We start from the raw sequence: 16332 nt of genomic DNA on the forward strand, positions 1-16332 counted from the left end.
AAATCTGTTTCGAATCTTCCTCTTTTTTGTTTTCCTACCCACAGCCCCACTACATAGTTACATATCCTACTTGTAGGTCCTTCTACTTCTTCTATGTAGGATCCTGCCACAGCATGGCTTGATGAGCTGTGTGTAGGTCTGTGCCCAGGATCCAAACCAGGGAACCCCAGGAACCCCAAACTGCCGAAGCAGAGCATGTGAACTTAACTACTACGCCACTGGTCTGGTCTCGCTAATTTTTGATAGAACAGCCAAGAACATAAAATGGAGAAAGGAAAGTCTCTTCAATAATTGGTGTTGGGAAAACTGGACAGCCACATAGAAAATAATGAAAGTAGACTATTATCTTATACCATACACAAAAGTTAACTCAAAATAGATCAAAGACTGAAATGTAAGACCTGAAACCATAAAACTCCTATAAGAAAACATAGGCAGTGCACTCTTTCACATCTGTCTTAGAAGTATCTTTTTGAATATCATGTTTCCTCAGGCAAGGGAAACAAAAGAAAAAAATAAATAAATGGAACTACGTCAGACTAAAAAGCTGCTGCATGGCAAAGGAAACCATCAACAAAATGAAAAGACAACCTACCAATTGGGAGAGGATATTTGCAAATCATATATCTTATAAGGGGTTAATATCCAAAATATATAAGGAACTCATACAACTCAATAACAGAAAAACAACCCAATTAAAAAATGGGCAGAGAATCTGAACAGACATTTTTCCAAAGAAGATATACAGACGGCCAACAGGCACATAAAAAGATGTTCAACATCACTTATTATTAGGGAAACGCAAACCCAAACCACAACGAGATATCATCTCATGCCCATGAGACTGGCTATTATTAAAAAGACAGGAAATACCAAGTGTTGGAGAGGATGTGGAGAAAAGGGAACCCTTGTACACTGCTGGTGGGAACATAAACTAGTACAGCCACTATGAAAAACAGTATGGAGATTTCTCAAAAAATTAAAAAGAGAACTACCACATGATCGAGTAGTTCCACTTTGGGGTATTTATCCAAAGAACATGGAAACACTAATTTGAAAAGATATATGTGCCCTTATGTTCACTGCAGCACAATAGCCAAGAATTGGAAACAATCTAAGTGCCCATCAATGGATGGATGGATAAAGAAGACACAGTGTATATAAACAATGGGATACTACTCAGTCATGAAAAAAGATGAAATCTTACCATTTGCGACAACATGGACAGACCTCGAGGGTATTATGCTAAGTGAAATAAGTCAGATGGAGAAAGCCAACTACCATATGATGTCATTCATATGTGGAAGATGAAAAAACAACAACAAACGAGCACATAGATACAGAGAACAGATTAGTGGTTACCAGAGGGGAAGGGGAGAGTGGAGCGGGTGAAAGGGGTATAAGGGCACATGTGTATGGTAATGGATGAAAACTAGACTTTTGATGGTGAACACAATATAGTCTATACAGAAGTCGAAATATACTGATGCACACTTGAAATTTATATCATGTTATAAACCAGTGCTACCTCAAAAAAAAAATGAATTAAACAAGCGAATGAACAAAAAAATGATTGAAGACTAAGCATTGTTTTAAGGCAGTGGTTTCTAAACTTTATAGTCTTGGAGCCATTTACACTCTCTTATTTAGGACCCCAAGGAGATTTTAATTATATGGATTATACTTAGAGATATTTATTCTGTTAAAATTTACTGTATTAAAAGCTGAGAGGGGCTGGCCGGTGGTGCAGCAGTTAAGTTCACACGTTCCGCTTTGGTGGCCTGGGGTTCACCCGTTCGGATCCCAGGTGCCAACATGGCACCGCTTGGCAAGCCATGCTGTGGTAGGCATCCCACATATGAAGTAGAGGAAGATGGGCACGGATGTTAGCTCAGGGCCAGTCTTCCTCAGCAAAAAGAGAAGGATTGGCAGCAGATGATAGCTCAGGGCTAATCTTCCTCAGGAAAAAAAAAAAAAAAGCTGAGAAATTAAAAATTGTTTGTTTAGTAATTAATTTAAAGATAACAATAACAAACCCAGTACATGTTAACATAAATAACATACTTATCAAAAAGAAGCTCTGTTTCCCAAAACAAAACAAAATTTAGTGAGAAGAGAGGCATTGTTTTGCATTTCTGCAAATCTCTTCAATGTCAGGCTTCATAGAAGACATCTGGATTCTCATATCTGCCCTGTACTCAATCTCTTGCAATATGTTTTTCTGATTGAAGAGTATGAAGAAAATCTGGTCTCACACAAAGATGTAGTTACAAAAGGGAGGATTTTTAAATAGCTTTTTCAGGTAATTGTAGATATTCTTCTTCGATACTGTACTGAAACTCAGTAAGTGATAGTTTTCCAAAGGTTAATTGCAGTATGGAACTTGATACCACATCAGTACACTTTTTGTACTCTGTTATATTAAATCTACTTGTTTATTCTGTACTTTGAATAGATCTGCATTCAAGCCTGATTTTGTAACATCATGAATTGGTTATTTGAAAAATAATGGTCGCTGAGTTGTTTTGAGCAAGAACTCAAAAATGTTGACACATTTCATTATCTATCTAAAAGATCACTTTTATTAGTATCCCCAACAGGCTTTTCAGAAAATCTTTATGTTTTGGGAAGTTGTCAAGTTCACAGTGATGGATTCAAGTTTCCAAAATTCTAATTTTTGCTAGAAAGCTCGAATTTCATCATTGGAAAATATTACTGTCAGTTATTTCCCTTGATAGTTTTATTTTCAAGAAAATGTCTGCCACATACCCAAGTCTGAGTAACCATAGTTTGTCTGTCAGACATTCTTTCAAATACAAACAAGATTACATGAAAAATGGACGAGTGTAGCTGGCTAATAAAACAATCGCATAAGTACTTTTCCTTGCAACCCACAGTTGTCATAATTTAGAGGAAGCATTTAAAAAGACTTCGCCTGCTTGTTTTTACTGTGAGGGAGTGGTATTGAAGCACATAAGGCGTAAAGTTTGGGATCAATACCTTGAATTGTGCAAAGACTTTTGCAGGTTTACTCACCAACTCTTTTCACTATCAGCATAAATGTGAACACAGTGAAAAAAGCAGAGAACATATTAGTATTATTATGAAAATAGTTTTGTCCTCACAATCTCCATGAAAGCTCTTGAGGACCGTCCCTTTAATAACTGCTTTAAGGTCATCCTGATACAGATGTGGGAAGGCATCATGCCACCTTCTGCTTTTTAAAAAGTTTAAAGGAAAGGCATTTCAGATTTCTGCTACATTAGAAAAAAAAAGTGAGACAATCTTATCTGAAACTCCTGGGTCTGAAATAATTTTTAAAACCTTCTTTCTTTTTAGTCGAAGGTTAAAAGTTTAAAAGTTGCTGTTTCAACTTTTCTGGCATTGGCATTTAGTAATCAGAAATGTCTTTTTTTCTTGTCTCTACTGCTTAATGTTTGACAGAGCCCTGACAACCAAATCACAGAAAAGTAAATTCCTTCCTCCTCCAAAGGCTTTCTGAAATAAAGTCTTACTTACGGGTGACGTTTTTGGCTTCAGAAAATTGATTGTTCAGTAACAAGTCCTATTTCATTGAAGTATTCTATGGCATGTAGTCATGACAACCGTATAAATCAACCCAACTCATATTTTAGTTAATGAGATAGCATTTTTTCCCTTAAATCATACAAAAGAGTGCTTTATTTTAAAAGGTTTATTTAGAGTTTAATTTTTTTAATCTATCTCATTTCTTTAAGAAGACTTTTTCGGCAATCACAGATGATCATCTGAGTCCTGGGTGGTTTTAAGCACTAATTTCTTAAAATGTTTATACAGTATATTTGTTAAGTCATGTGTTCTTTCTAATCATAGTCCAGGTGCAATTGAAAGTAATGAAAATGATCTTAATAACTCACCTAATAAGCCATGGTTAAAAGTCAGTTTTTAGATGATGGCTTATGTGTTGTTTGTAGAGTCACCCTCAAGGACAGATGATGCTGCAGAAGAAAAGCAAAAAGTTATGAGTTTGAAGCCAGAGGAAAATTTTATGAAAAATAAACTGGGGTTATCAGGTACTTAATAGGGAGGAAAAGATTAAGCTTACAAACAAGAGTCTTGGAGACAATCTGGAGATAAATATTGTCCTTGGGTCTCAAGAAAGGGAAATTTAGGTGTAAGATATTTTCTTAACTATAAAAGAATTTCAAATTTACAGAAAAGCAGAGAATAGTATGGCAAACTACCATCTGCTCACCACTTAAATTTAACAACTGTTAATATTTTAGTGTGTTTACTTCCTTTTTTTGTGAATATATTTTCAACTAAAGACATCAAGACATTTTGATCCTAAATAGGGTAGATTGCATCTCTAAAAGATGAAAACCTACAAATATACATTTTACTCTGAAGGGATGATCTGAGAACCCCAGAGGACCTGCCCGAGGGCCCTCACTTTGCAGACTGGGGTGTGCAGGCTACGAACTCTAGCAAGAGAGCTTGAGATGGTGAAGGAGATTTTATAGAAGTGTTGAGAGGACTTAGAGAAGATGAACACTGAGAGGAGGGCAAGATTTGAAAGAGAGACAGAGAGATGGAACGGGCAAGTTTGATTAAATTGTACTATTTTGTGTGTGGTTTAACCATTTTCTATATCTCCCCATAATGTCTTAATTTAAGTTTACATTATTCATTCATGCTTTAGAAATTGGATTATTTTTTTGACTTGACCCTGACCTTAGGGCGGATGTGGAGTGAAAACCGAGGCTGCCCAAATGTGTCATGGGAGCCACACAGCTAACATCGAAGGAGTCTAGGAATCCACACTCGGAAGAGTTTTAGCCAGTCAGTAACAGAATGTCCTATTGGAGATTCTTAATTGTTCCCCACCCCCTCACTTTTTTTTTTGCATTGAAGTAATACAGTCTGTCTTAATTTATGCAATGTCTTCTTATGTTTAGGTCTCGGATGTGGTTTATTATACACTGCAACAGTGACCATTACATGCCAGTATTTTGACAGCCGCCGAGGCCTTGCACTTGGCCTGATTTCAACAGGTACGTTTTCAAAATAAGTGCAGCATTGCCATTATTCAGCCGTCTCATCACAGTTAAAAGTGACCAAGCACGGACACGTTTAACCAACCACTCCCCAGCTACCACTCAGGTAGCACAATTTTTTTACATTAGTCCTAGAAGGAAATTTTATTTTTCACTGTAAATATGAGCGTAGCTTTAGAAAAAACCCTAAGATATGTATATGAAAAATCAGGAGCTTTAGATGTCCAATATAAAACAGGAAAAGAAAGCTTATGAGAGTCACGTGCTGGTGAGAGCCTTGCTAAGAGAAGCAGAGAGCACTTGAGTAAAGCACCTCATCCCTGAGAAAGATAGGAGAATTGAAAGGAAACTGGAGATCCTTAAGGCCACTGTCAGAAAGACTGATGCTGACGTCCCTCCATCTCCATTTACTGTGGAATTACAGTTTTCCTAAAGTCCTGATTTATGAATACATCTCACTGAGCCGTGCGTGTCCGAACGACAGGCTGTTTACCCTTGTTATTCCTTTAATAATCAAGGGATGACCACTGAGGGGGAAAATGCAAATGTAGAAGCCTTCTGGACTCCCTCTGATATTTTAAAGTGTGCTTCACTTTTCAGATGGATTTTTTTCTAGGCTGTTTAGGGAACTTATCAAAGTTTTCTGTGGTCAATGTTTTATAGATTTGTGTAGGGGATAAAGCAGCCAAGTTTACTATAAGTTGTAAGTTTTCATATGCTGCTTGTTAATGAGTGGGTATTCCTGGGAGGTCAGGCTTTCAAATAAGCTGAATAAATTCAATAGTATATCTGGCAACAAGATCCAAACTAATGTTTTGTTCATGGGGCCAACCCAGTGGCAAGAAAGTGATTCCAAATCAAATTAAATTGAGCTGGATATTTACCCAAGGTGGTTTAAGGATGCGTTACCAGGTGAGAAATGTGAACCGTCGTCTAGGAGGAGACAGAGTCAGAGTCTGAGGACAGGCTAAGGCAGAACTTGGAGAACAAATAGAAAAAGCAGAAGATGGGAATCCAGAGCAGTTGGTACCCACACTATATTTTCTGTAGAGGAGCTATACTGTAGTGATGAGCACAGACCCTGGCGCCAGACCACCTGGTTTTGAATCCTGCCTGTGTCACTCACTAGCTGTCCAGTGACGGACAAGTTACTTAACTGGTCTGTTAACTGTTAAGTTAAGCCTCAGTTTTCTGAACTGTAAAATGGGATATAATAGTACTCATCACATTGGGTGACTGGGAATATTAAAGGAGAGCGTGCCTAAGACATATTGTAAGGGCTCTAAAAGCATTATAATTATGACCTAGATTTTCCTTCATGTCCAAATTTGCTGGTGCTGAAGATATTGGACATTGTATGCTGAGAGGGCTGTTCTAGCTTTCCACTCAGTCTGGAGAAGAGGGCAGAAGGGCTTGGGACGAATTAGAAATGGAGCGACTGTGGACAGTCAAGATTTGGCAGAATTAATGAGTTTTCAGTTTCGACTTAGATGGAGCTGGGTGAAGCAAAATTAAAGAGAAACATTAATCCGCTGTCTTAGTCACCTCAGGCTGCTATAACAAAGAACCATAGTCTAGGGAGCTTGTAAATAACGGAAATTTATTTCTTGCCATTTTGGAGGCTGGAAGTGTGAGATGAAGGTGCTGGCATGGTCTGGTTCTGGTGAGAGTCCTCTTTCAGGTTGCAGACTGCTGTCTTCTCACCGTGTCATCACATGGTGGAAGGGGAGTGGGAGCCCTCTGGGTTCTCTTTTATATGGGCACTAATCCCATTCATGAGGGCTCTACCCTCCCAACGGCCACACTTCCTAATACCATTACCTTGGAGGTTAGGTTTCAGCATATGAATTTTGGGGGGACACAAGCATTCAATCTATAGCATCCATCTTCAGAAAAAGAGATGACAAGCAAAACAAAACTCACAGAATTTTTTAAAAAATTGGAAAGAAACCAAAAGTCAAAATACTTGAAATATTGTGACTTGGTTGAAAGAAAGGAACATGGACACGAAGTGAAGGTTTTGGGAAAGCGATCTCCCTTCCTGGTGAACAGGGGTTGGTAAACTAATGCCCATGGGCCAAATCTGGTGTCCTGTCTGTTTTTGGACAGCTCATGAGGTAAGAATGACTTTTACATTTTTGTATAGTTAAAAAAAATCAAAAGAATAATATTTCATGGCATGTAAAAGTTATGTGAAATTCCAATTTCAGTGTCCATAAATAAAGTTGTATTGGAAGACAACCATGCTCATTCCTTTATGATTTTTCTCTGGCTGCTTTCATGCTTCAAGGGCAGAAAAGGGCAGTTGAGCATTTTTGACAGAGACTGTATGGCCCCCTATACTTTACACATTTACTGTCTGGCCTTTTATGGGAAAAGTTTATTGACCCTAGTATTAATGAGTTAATCAAAGTGTGAGTGTATCTCTCACTGTTTCAGGTTCCCTGAACATCGGTTAATATCTTTCCTTTTTGTGATAATGTATAATTTAGGCATGCATAGAAGCATAATTGGTGCTTTATTTCACTTTTCCCTTTACATTGATGATTTTTAAATGGGAATTTCCTTCTTGAAGATTAAACATTATAGTTTTACAGTTTACACAGTTCCACCACAAAGTTCTAAATTACTCTTCATTGCCTGAAAGAATTCTTGCATCTTTCTAAGCTGTGGTTGCGTTCTTGTGGGATGTAGGCTGAGGAAAGTAGTGTTCAATGTGTAATTTGATTTTGCTGCCCTGTCATATGCTTAACACATTATAGATGTTCAATGAATTTCTGTTGAATTGATTTGATATGTTTCCCTTATATTTCACGATATTGACAGCTAAACTTGGTTGGTGAGCAATGGGGAAGTTGTTCATTTTCTTAACGTAAGGTCAAAAGATGGAACTTGCAAAACACCAAGAGTATTTTTAAGTATTTAATGGTATGGCACTTTTTTAGAATCTGTACAAAGAAATGGTGTTAGACAAAAATATGAATTAACAGTGAATAGATGCTAAGTTAGTACAGAAGTACATGAAGTAGTCCTATTTTCAAATCTTTTAGTTTGTTTTCTGAAGTACTTTTAACTGTTAAAGTATGTGCCACTTTTAAAAAGATAAGGGAAGGATTACATTTGCCTACTATTATTACTTCTCAAAAGTCAACATAGAGACACTTATTCTCTTAGTAGCCACAAAAAGATACTATTTTAGCTGCCATTACATTAACATGAGCTATGAATTAACATTTGCATGCTAAGATTTTGTTTCTTTGAGGATGAAGGAATTAGCTTTAAAAATGTTAGGAAGGGACAACCACGGTCCCAAAGAAAAATGTTTTCTTACAACTCTAAGACAGAGCCATTTGGTTATTTGTAAGAATGTTTGATGAGACGGATTTTTACTGCAAGCGTGGCATCCTGTTCGAGTTAAGATGTAATTTGGTATAGACTATTTTAAAGGTATGATCAGCTTGTTTAGAACTATTTGTGTGTGTGTGTGAGGAAGATCGTCACTGAGCTAACATCTGTTGCCAATCTTCCTCTATTTTATGTGTGATGCTGGTGCAGTATGGCTTGATGACCAGCGCTAGGTCCACGCTGGGGATCCAAACCTGCAAACCCTGGGCTGCTGAAGTGGAGCTCACAAACTTAACCTCTATGCCACTGGGTCGGCCCCTAGACTCTTTTTTTTTTTTTACAACCTATTTATATCTGTTTCTTTCCTGCTTTTTCACATGATGTTTCTCAATGATATTTAAATTTTAAAATACTCAATTTTTAAAAAATTGAAGCCAGAACCATGTAGGAACACTGAAAATTAATTGGGCTGATGTACCTTGCCATTCCAGCATGTCTAGTGTGATCTATGCTAAAAAACTGGAGTATTTACAGTGCTGCACAGACGCGCAAACCAGGCATACTTTGTAATTTAAATACCCTATCAAATTCCGCTTTACTCTCCTCATAGTTTATTAATATGAATCATTCTGGTGATTCAGTAGTGGATTTGAACTATCAAACCATTATAAATATCCTAAAACTAAAATATATTCTTCATCTCAAAACATAAAATATGAGAATTTGCTTTTCCAAAGGGAATAAAGGGAATAAATATAAGCATGGAGCCTAGCACATCGTAAGTGCAAAAAAAGTAGTTGCATAAGGTATTTGTTAAGAAGATGGGCTCCTGGAGTTAGACTGATTGAATGTGACCTACTTCTGCCATTTAGAGCTTTGTGATCTGTGGCAAATTTCTCAACCTTTCTAGCCTATGTCTCTTCATGTGTACATTGGGAATAATAATAGGACCTGCCCGACAGGATCATTATAAGGATTAAACAAGACTGGGCAATGGAAAGTGCTTAACACAGTGGCCGAACTATAAATGCTAACTCTTAAAATAAATAGTCTATCAGTGTTCCTATTATTATTATCATTATCTTCAATATTCTTGCTGTGATTTTAATATGAGGGCACACATGAATGCCAGTGTGAAAAAGAAATTGCATTATGATACTAATAATGCTTGTCCTGAAGCCTTCAAACTGTAAGAGATTACGATTGAACAACTCTCATTTCCTTTTCAGGTTCAAGTGTTGGGCTTTTCATATATGCTGCTCTGCAGAAGCTGCTGATTGAGTCCTATGGACTGGATGGATGCCTGCTGATTGTGGGTGCTTTAGCTTTAAATATATTAGCCTGTGGCAGTCTGATGAGACCTCTCCATGCCTCTGCTTGTCCTTTGCCTGAAAAAACAGCTCTGGAAAATGTACCAGATAGATACTCCATTTACAATGAAAAAGAAAAGAACCTGGAAGAAAACGTTCTTGAGAAGAGTTGCGGTAGAGAGGAAACCTGCCAGAGCACCTTGCCCAGTGGTGACTGGAAACAGGAGAGTTTACTTCATAAGAACCTGACAACGGCACACACAAGAGAGACTGAAACCTACAAAAAGAAAGTTGCAGAGCAGACATATTTTTGCAAACAGCTTGCCAAGAGGAAGTGGCAATTATATAAAAACTACTGTGGAGAAACTGTGACTCTCTTTAAAAACAAAGTATTTTTAGCGCTCTTCATTGCTATCTTTCTTTTTGACATCGGAGGGTTTCCACCTTCATTACTTATGGAAGATGTAGCAAGAAGTTCAAATGTGAAAGAAGAAGAGTTTATTATGCCTCTTATTTCCATTATTGGCATTATGACAACAGTCGGTAAACTCCTTTTAGGGATACTGGCTGACTTCAGGTGGATTAATACCTTATATCTTTATGTAGCTACCTTAATCACCATGGGCCTGGCCTTGTGTGCAATTCCATTTGCCAAAAGTTATGTCACGTTGGCAATACTTTCTGCGATCGTAGGGTTTCTTACTGGTAATTGGTCGATCTTCCCATATGTGACCACAAAGACTGTGGGAATTGAAAAATTAGCCCATGCCTATGGGATATTAATGTTCTTTGCTGGGCTTGGAAGTAGTCTTGGACCACCAATTGTTGGTAAGATATTTGTTTCAAAGTCAACCCATTTTACTTTTCTTTGTAACATCTCCAGATATAGAAATTCAGATTGTAATAATAGTGCAGATTTGCACAAAATAAATCTGCATGGAAGATCTCATGGGAATGATTTCTTCAAAATCACTTTGATATGGATGAAAAAGCCAATATACTTGCTCAGGGATTTGTGTTCATTATTTGGGAGAAGCTCAAAATGCCAGCTTACTCTTATCCAAATATTTGAGAGATTCTTCTCTTCTAACTCCCAATGGGCCACTTTAGAAGTCGGGGTGGCGGTGGGGGGTGGAGGGGGAGTAGTATATATCCTAACCCAACTGTATATAAAATTGATGAAATTAGAATATGGGCTTCATATTCATGCTATTTCTATCAAATTCACTTTTTTCTTACTCTCTTTTCAGGTTGGTTTTTTGACTGGACCCAGACCTACGACATAGCATTTTATTTTAGTGGCTTCTGCGTCTTGCTGGGAGGTTTTATTCTGCTGCTGGCAGCCTTGTCGCCCTGCGATACATGCAACAAGCAACTCCCCAAGCCAGCTCCAGTGACCTTTTTGTACAAAGTTGCCTCTAATGTTTAGGAGAATATTGGAAGGCACTACAAGACTGTTTTCTTATAGCAAAATTTCACTATGGCTGACTCTGAATGAATTTTTTACATATCCTATTCTCTGTGTACTGTATACATAACCTCTATTGCCTGTGTTTTTTTTCTCTTTTTTCTTTTTCCAAGATGTGGGACTATTCTGTTTTGCTAGTATTCATGAGTTCTTGACATTGTAAAAATTTTGGTCAGCCTCAGAAGGCTTTCTCTGTGTCAAGAAATATAATTTCTCTGCACACTCTGTTGGTTCCAACGCAAGGCACCCAGAGGGAACTCTTCTGTTTTATAACTGATGCGGGCAGCCTGATGAGATATGTGTGAAGGCCGCTGGGGACTAACTCATTCTCTTTTCTGTTAGACCAGCTAGTAAATAGAAGACTTCGAGCCAGTCAGGAAGTGAACATGGTTACTAAAACAGCCTTAAGAATTGCAGTGGAGCAAACTGATCCTTTGAAAAAAGATATTTTAAATTATAGTCACTGGTTTTCATGATTCTAATTTATTTACCTTGATGAAGCACCCACTTGTTTGGTGTCCACTGAGCATAAATCGTTTCAATTCCGAAGGAGATTGCCGAGATGCAGGCAGTCTCCAAGCAGAGGAGCCGTCGCTGTAGCCTTTCTTCATGGGTGGCCGCTGTAACCTTGCTCACTTTGTCAGCATCCGCTAAGCTGTTGTTTCCCAGAAAGTGCTGATTTTACCTGTTTCCAAATTGGAAATGCATATTTAAACCATTCCATTCTGGCAAATGGGAAACATCCATTTGCTTCGGGCACAGTGGGGATGAATTGCAAGTCCTTGCATATCTTCTCGATGAAGCATTTATTTGCTACTATTAGATTTTACTGCTATCAATCCTTAATTCAAGGACAGAACTAAAAAGTGTGTGTGTGTGTGTGTGTGTGTGTATTGTGCTCTGAGTCTGTGTGGGACATGGGAAGGGAAAAGGGCAATAGGAAATTGATACCCTGATCCAACTTCATTCAATCTTAAGAAAAATGTTCTAGGAAGAAAATCAATGTTTAATAAATTGACATTTTTCTAAAGAAATGTTTTTAAAACTTTGCTATGCATCAGAATCCTCTAGATCCTTTAAAAAATATAGTTGCCTGAGTAGCACTCTTAGAGATTTTAATTCTGTAGGTCTAGGCTGTGGGCTAGGCGTCCATATTTTTAACGAACTCCTCAAGTGATTCTGATAGTACAGCCTGGGTTGAGAATGGCTGTTCTAAGACTGGCAATAGAGAAACATTTATTCTCTTAAATAGAAAACAAAAACCCAATAAACCATTGAGGTAAGGGGTTTTTAAAAATAGCCAAGTGTGGTTCTTTAAACTGGAGGCACTCTTCCCATTGTGCCAAAATTATCTTTTCATTTCTTTTGAAATATGTAAGATTATTTTATACTTCTATGTTGCCTTTCTTCAAAGGCGCCTGAAGCACTTTATAAGCATGAGTCCCCACAACACCTCAGTGAGGTAGGTAACTAGCGCTTTTCTATGCAGTAAACCTGGAGTATGGGGAACTTCACGGCTGAGTTAATCCTACTCCATAACGCAATAGTGGGGCTCCAAAGCGCCTTGGACTTCTGCTCCATACTCAGACTTCTGGAAAGTTTTCTGTACCTCATTCTTTAGTCACTGTCAAGGCTAGTAAATACAATAAGTGACATTTAAAAAAATTAAACTAAATGGTTTTGTGTTGACAGTTCCTTTTTGCCAATATTATACAGGAAATCCAATAACCTGAAAATTTTCACTTTTATGACATCTCCACATTCATCAATGTTGACAGCTGTTCAAGCGCATCTTCACTATGTCTACTAATGTCGTCCAATGTGTGCATTATCTGTTGTCTAGGGAATGAGTTTTAGGTGATAATAAAATATTTTTTGTTTGTTTTGCATCCATTTGGTTGCTTTTTCTCTTCTTAGTCAGTCCCCCTCCTCCAAATTACAGTGACACTTCACTTGCATGTAAAAATATAAATTACCTGATATTCACTTCAGACCCCAGAATTTGGTGATTGGACATCAGCATATTCAAAAGTAAATTTGCTAAACTGTTTTGACCATGGCCCTCCAGAAAGCTAATATGTCAGTCCTACAGAATCCTTTTGAAGAAGAGGAGACAGGTTTCTCTTTGAGATTCTTATTAATGATCTCACCAATCATTAATGGAATCCTTAATATGTTCCAAGCACATTACATTATTTATCCCTCATAATAGTCATGTGAGATGGGGATTATGGTCCTCACTTATGGTATAAAACATCATTGCCATGATATGGACAATGTATGTATATATGTAATTTCCAAAAGTGCAAAAAAGGAGTTTCTAGTAAACCCTTAGATTTCTAATGTGGCTGGGAAATGGGGCCCAGCTGGGAGGGTTGCTATAAGGCCAATCCTTTAGTGAATAGAGAAGTCATGTTTACATGTTAATTATGTAAATGATTATTCATGACTTGCCCATTTCCCAAGAATTAATGTTTTTTAAAAAACAACAATGAAATTATATTAATTAGGATATAATCTTTCTTTTGTGACTTAAAAAATACTTGACATTCCAAGTACCTGGGGCTCTGTTGGGGAAGGTGTGAAGTAAGGTTTGTTAGGGACCCTATTCCCTGATTTTGTTTAATACCACCTCACTCCTTTCAGCCTCCTGCCTCTCTCTCTCTCTGATGAACCTCCTAGGAGCCAGTTGGTGATCTAGTTTTCTCTGGGTGACCATGACATCAGCGGAGAAGTTTCAGCCACCAACTTGTAAAGGCCCCAGGAGGAGCAATTCTCGAGAACCAGAAGTTCCAGCATTGGGAAATCATGTGCTGGTTAGAAAGTCTCATGACCTCAGATAGCCTCAACTTCTAGCAATCAGTGTAGGATTATCTTAACTCGGGATGTTCCAGGAAATAAAGGAAAGCTCTATTTTGAAGGAAAGATTGTCTCATTTTTTTCTTTTACGTAGAGAGAGTATTATGTTGAACACATAAAATACACAATTTACATTAGCAGTGCCATAAAATTTCTCCTCCATTAATAACAATCTCGGGACTCTTGGCTCTGCAGTCAAGGGTGTCTGAAGGATGTCAGTTAATAAGATGCCTGTTTGAGTAAGGAGTTTAACCCCAATCAGTTAAAATGATCAGCAATCTATGAATACATGGATGATATTTGGCGATACATGTACATACTTATTAAAGTTGTGATTCCTGAGTTCAGATCCCAGCCCAGTTCCTGGGGCTGGGTGATTATGAGCAAATTCCTTAGCCTCTCAAAGCCTAAGTTTCCTCATTTGCCACACACCTCGTAGGGCTATTGTGGGAATTAAATAAAACAACTTGTATATATGCCTGGCACATATTTGGTAAGTGTTAGCTATTATTATTTTTGTTGTTGTCGTTATTCTTTAGTGTGTGGCTTCTGAATACCTGAGGGAGCCATCAAGCGTCCCTGGGCACGGATGTGGGGTAAATGTTTGCATCGAAGGGCCTCATTTAGGAAAAGAATAAGGAGCCTTCTGTTATCTCTAATTTATGCAACTGTCACAGCTCTTGCCCTCCTCCGAGCATGTTCTTGTCAAAATCTTTCATCCGTAGGGATTTGTGACTCAGCACATTTTTCTGGAATTGCCATTCAGAAGCTCTGACACAAAACAGAACAGAACACATGCTGTTCCTCCACAAATCAAATAGAACCCACTTTGTAAATTGAATTGCTATGGGAATTTGAACTGTTTTTTTCCTTAAGAACTCTCATCTGAGCTGCTTGGAAGGCTGGCCTGAAACGGGGCAGAAAGCAAAATGCCCTGATTTGTTTATTGAGCACTAATTGGCTTCAGCTCAGGCCCTTACTTCACTCTCTTCCCAGTTTGCCTTTGAGATTTACTCTTGAGGGAGTGTACGTCCTTGCCAGGTCTTCTGGGATTCTATTCCTGACGGGTCTCAGTCACATTAGTTGCTTTCTACTACATGCATTCCTTGGCCTAAAGAGTCACTTACTTTTATTCTTTCTCCTTGAAAACATAAAAAATATACATATTTAACAATTAAATGTAATCAGTTTCTTTCTAAGTGGTATTCTAAAACTTTGGTAATCAGCATGTTTTCAATAAAGAATAATTAACTATGTGCAAGGTGCTGTTATGCTGTAGGTCACCTTAAATCTATGTAGCCACAGAGATATGCCTGTTTTCTCCTCCTGAAAACATTCCTCTTGTGATAAGTCATTATTCCTCCAGCTTAGATCTGAAAACTCCTGAACATCTATAGCTTTAACAGGGCATTTCTAAGAGTAGCCCGAATAACTTTAGGACCATGACAACAAAGGTGATGAGATGTGACTGGCTATATCTACCTCTGAAAGATGCTGGGCCAGGGTTAACAGCTCATTTGCATACAATCTCTAAGGCTTCTGGGAGGGTGCCATTTTGAGAACTCCTGGGCAGAATTCCCTCCTGAGGGAAATGCATCTTCCTGCAGGTCAGGTGTGAACAAGGGGTCAGTGGAGGTGGAGGAATTATTTGAGGCCAATGAGAGTACCATGCTACAGACAGAGTCAGGATGAGCTAAGGTCCCTGAACAGAACTGTAGAGTGTTGGTTTGTCCAGCAAAATGGGACAATATAATATGGGACCTTCCTCTGCACAAGACTGAAGACAACTGTAACTTCCAAGGGATGTGTTTTTTTGTTGTTTTTTTGTTTTTTTTATTAATGTTATGATAGATTACAACCTTGTGAGATTTCAGTTGTACATTTTTGTTAGTCATGTTGTGGGTACACCACTTCCCCCTTTGTGCCCTCCCCCCACCCCCCCTTTTCCCTGGTAACCACCAATCAGATCTCCTGTCAATATACTAACTTCCACCTATGAGTGGAGTCATATAGAGTTCGTCTTTCTCTGACTGGCTTATTTCGCTTAACATAATACCCTCGAGGTCCATCCACGCTGCTGTGAATGGGCCAATTTTGTCTTTTTTTATGGCTGAGTAGTATTCCATTGTGTATATATACCATATCTTCTTTATCCAATCATCAGTTTCTGGGCATGTAGGTTGGTTCCACGTCTTGGCTATTGTAAATAATGCTGCGATGAACATAGGGGTGCAAGGGACTCTTGGGATTTCTGATTTCAGGTTCTTAGGAAAGATACCCAGTAATGGGATGGCTGGGTCATAGGGTATTTCTA

General features: G+C 38.2%; 1 protein-coding gene across 3 annotated transcripts in view; it reads left to right on the top strand.

The window, feature by feature from the left end:
* The window catches only part of SLC16A9 (solute carrier family 16 member 9), a 57669-nt gene extending 44621 nt beyond the window's left edge, over positions 1–13048 (top strand). For all 3 annotated transcript variants that reach the window (XM_046654104.1, XM_046654106.1, XM_046654105.1), the window contains 3 exons: positions 4938–5033; positions 9611–10519; positions 10942–13048. In XM_046654104.1, coding sequence (XP_046510060.1) covers positions 4938–5033; positions 9611–10519; positions 10942–11120 — 1184 coding nt within the window. In that variant the 3' untranslated portion in view covers positions 11121–13048. The remainder of the gene's footprint in view (positions 1–4937; positions 5034–9610; positions 10520–10941) is intronic.
* The last annotated feature ends 3284 nt before the right edge of the window (positions 13049–16332 follow it).

Source organism: Equus quagga, chromosome 2 (assembly GCF_021613505.1).
Source record: "Equus quagga isolate Etosha38 chromosome 2, UCLA_HA_Equagga_1.0, whole genome shotgun sequence".
NCBI classification, from domain to species: domain Eukaryota; kingdom Metazoa; phylum Chordata; class Mammalia; order Perissodactyla; family Equidae; genus Equus; species Equus quagga.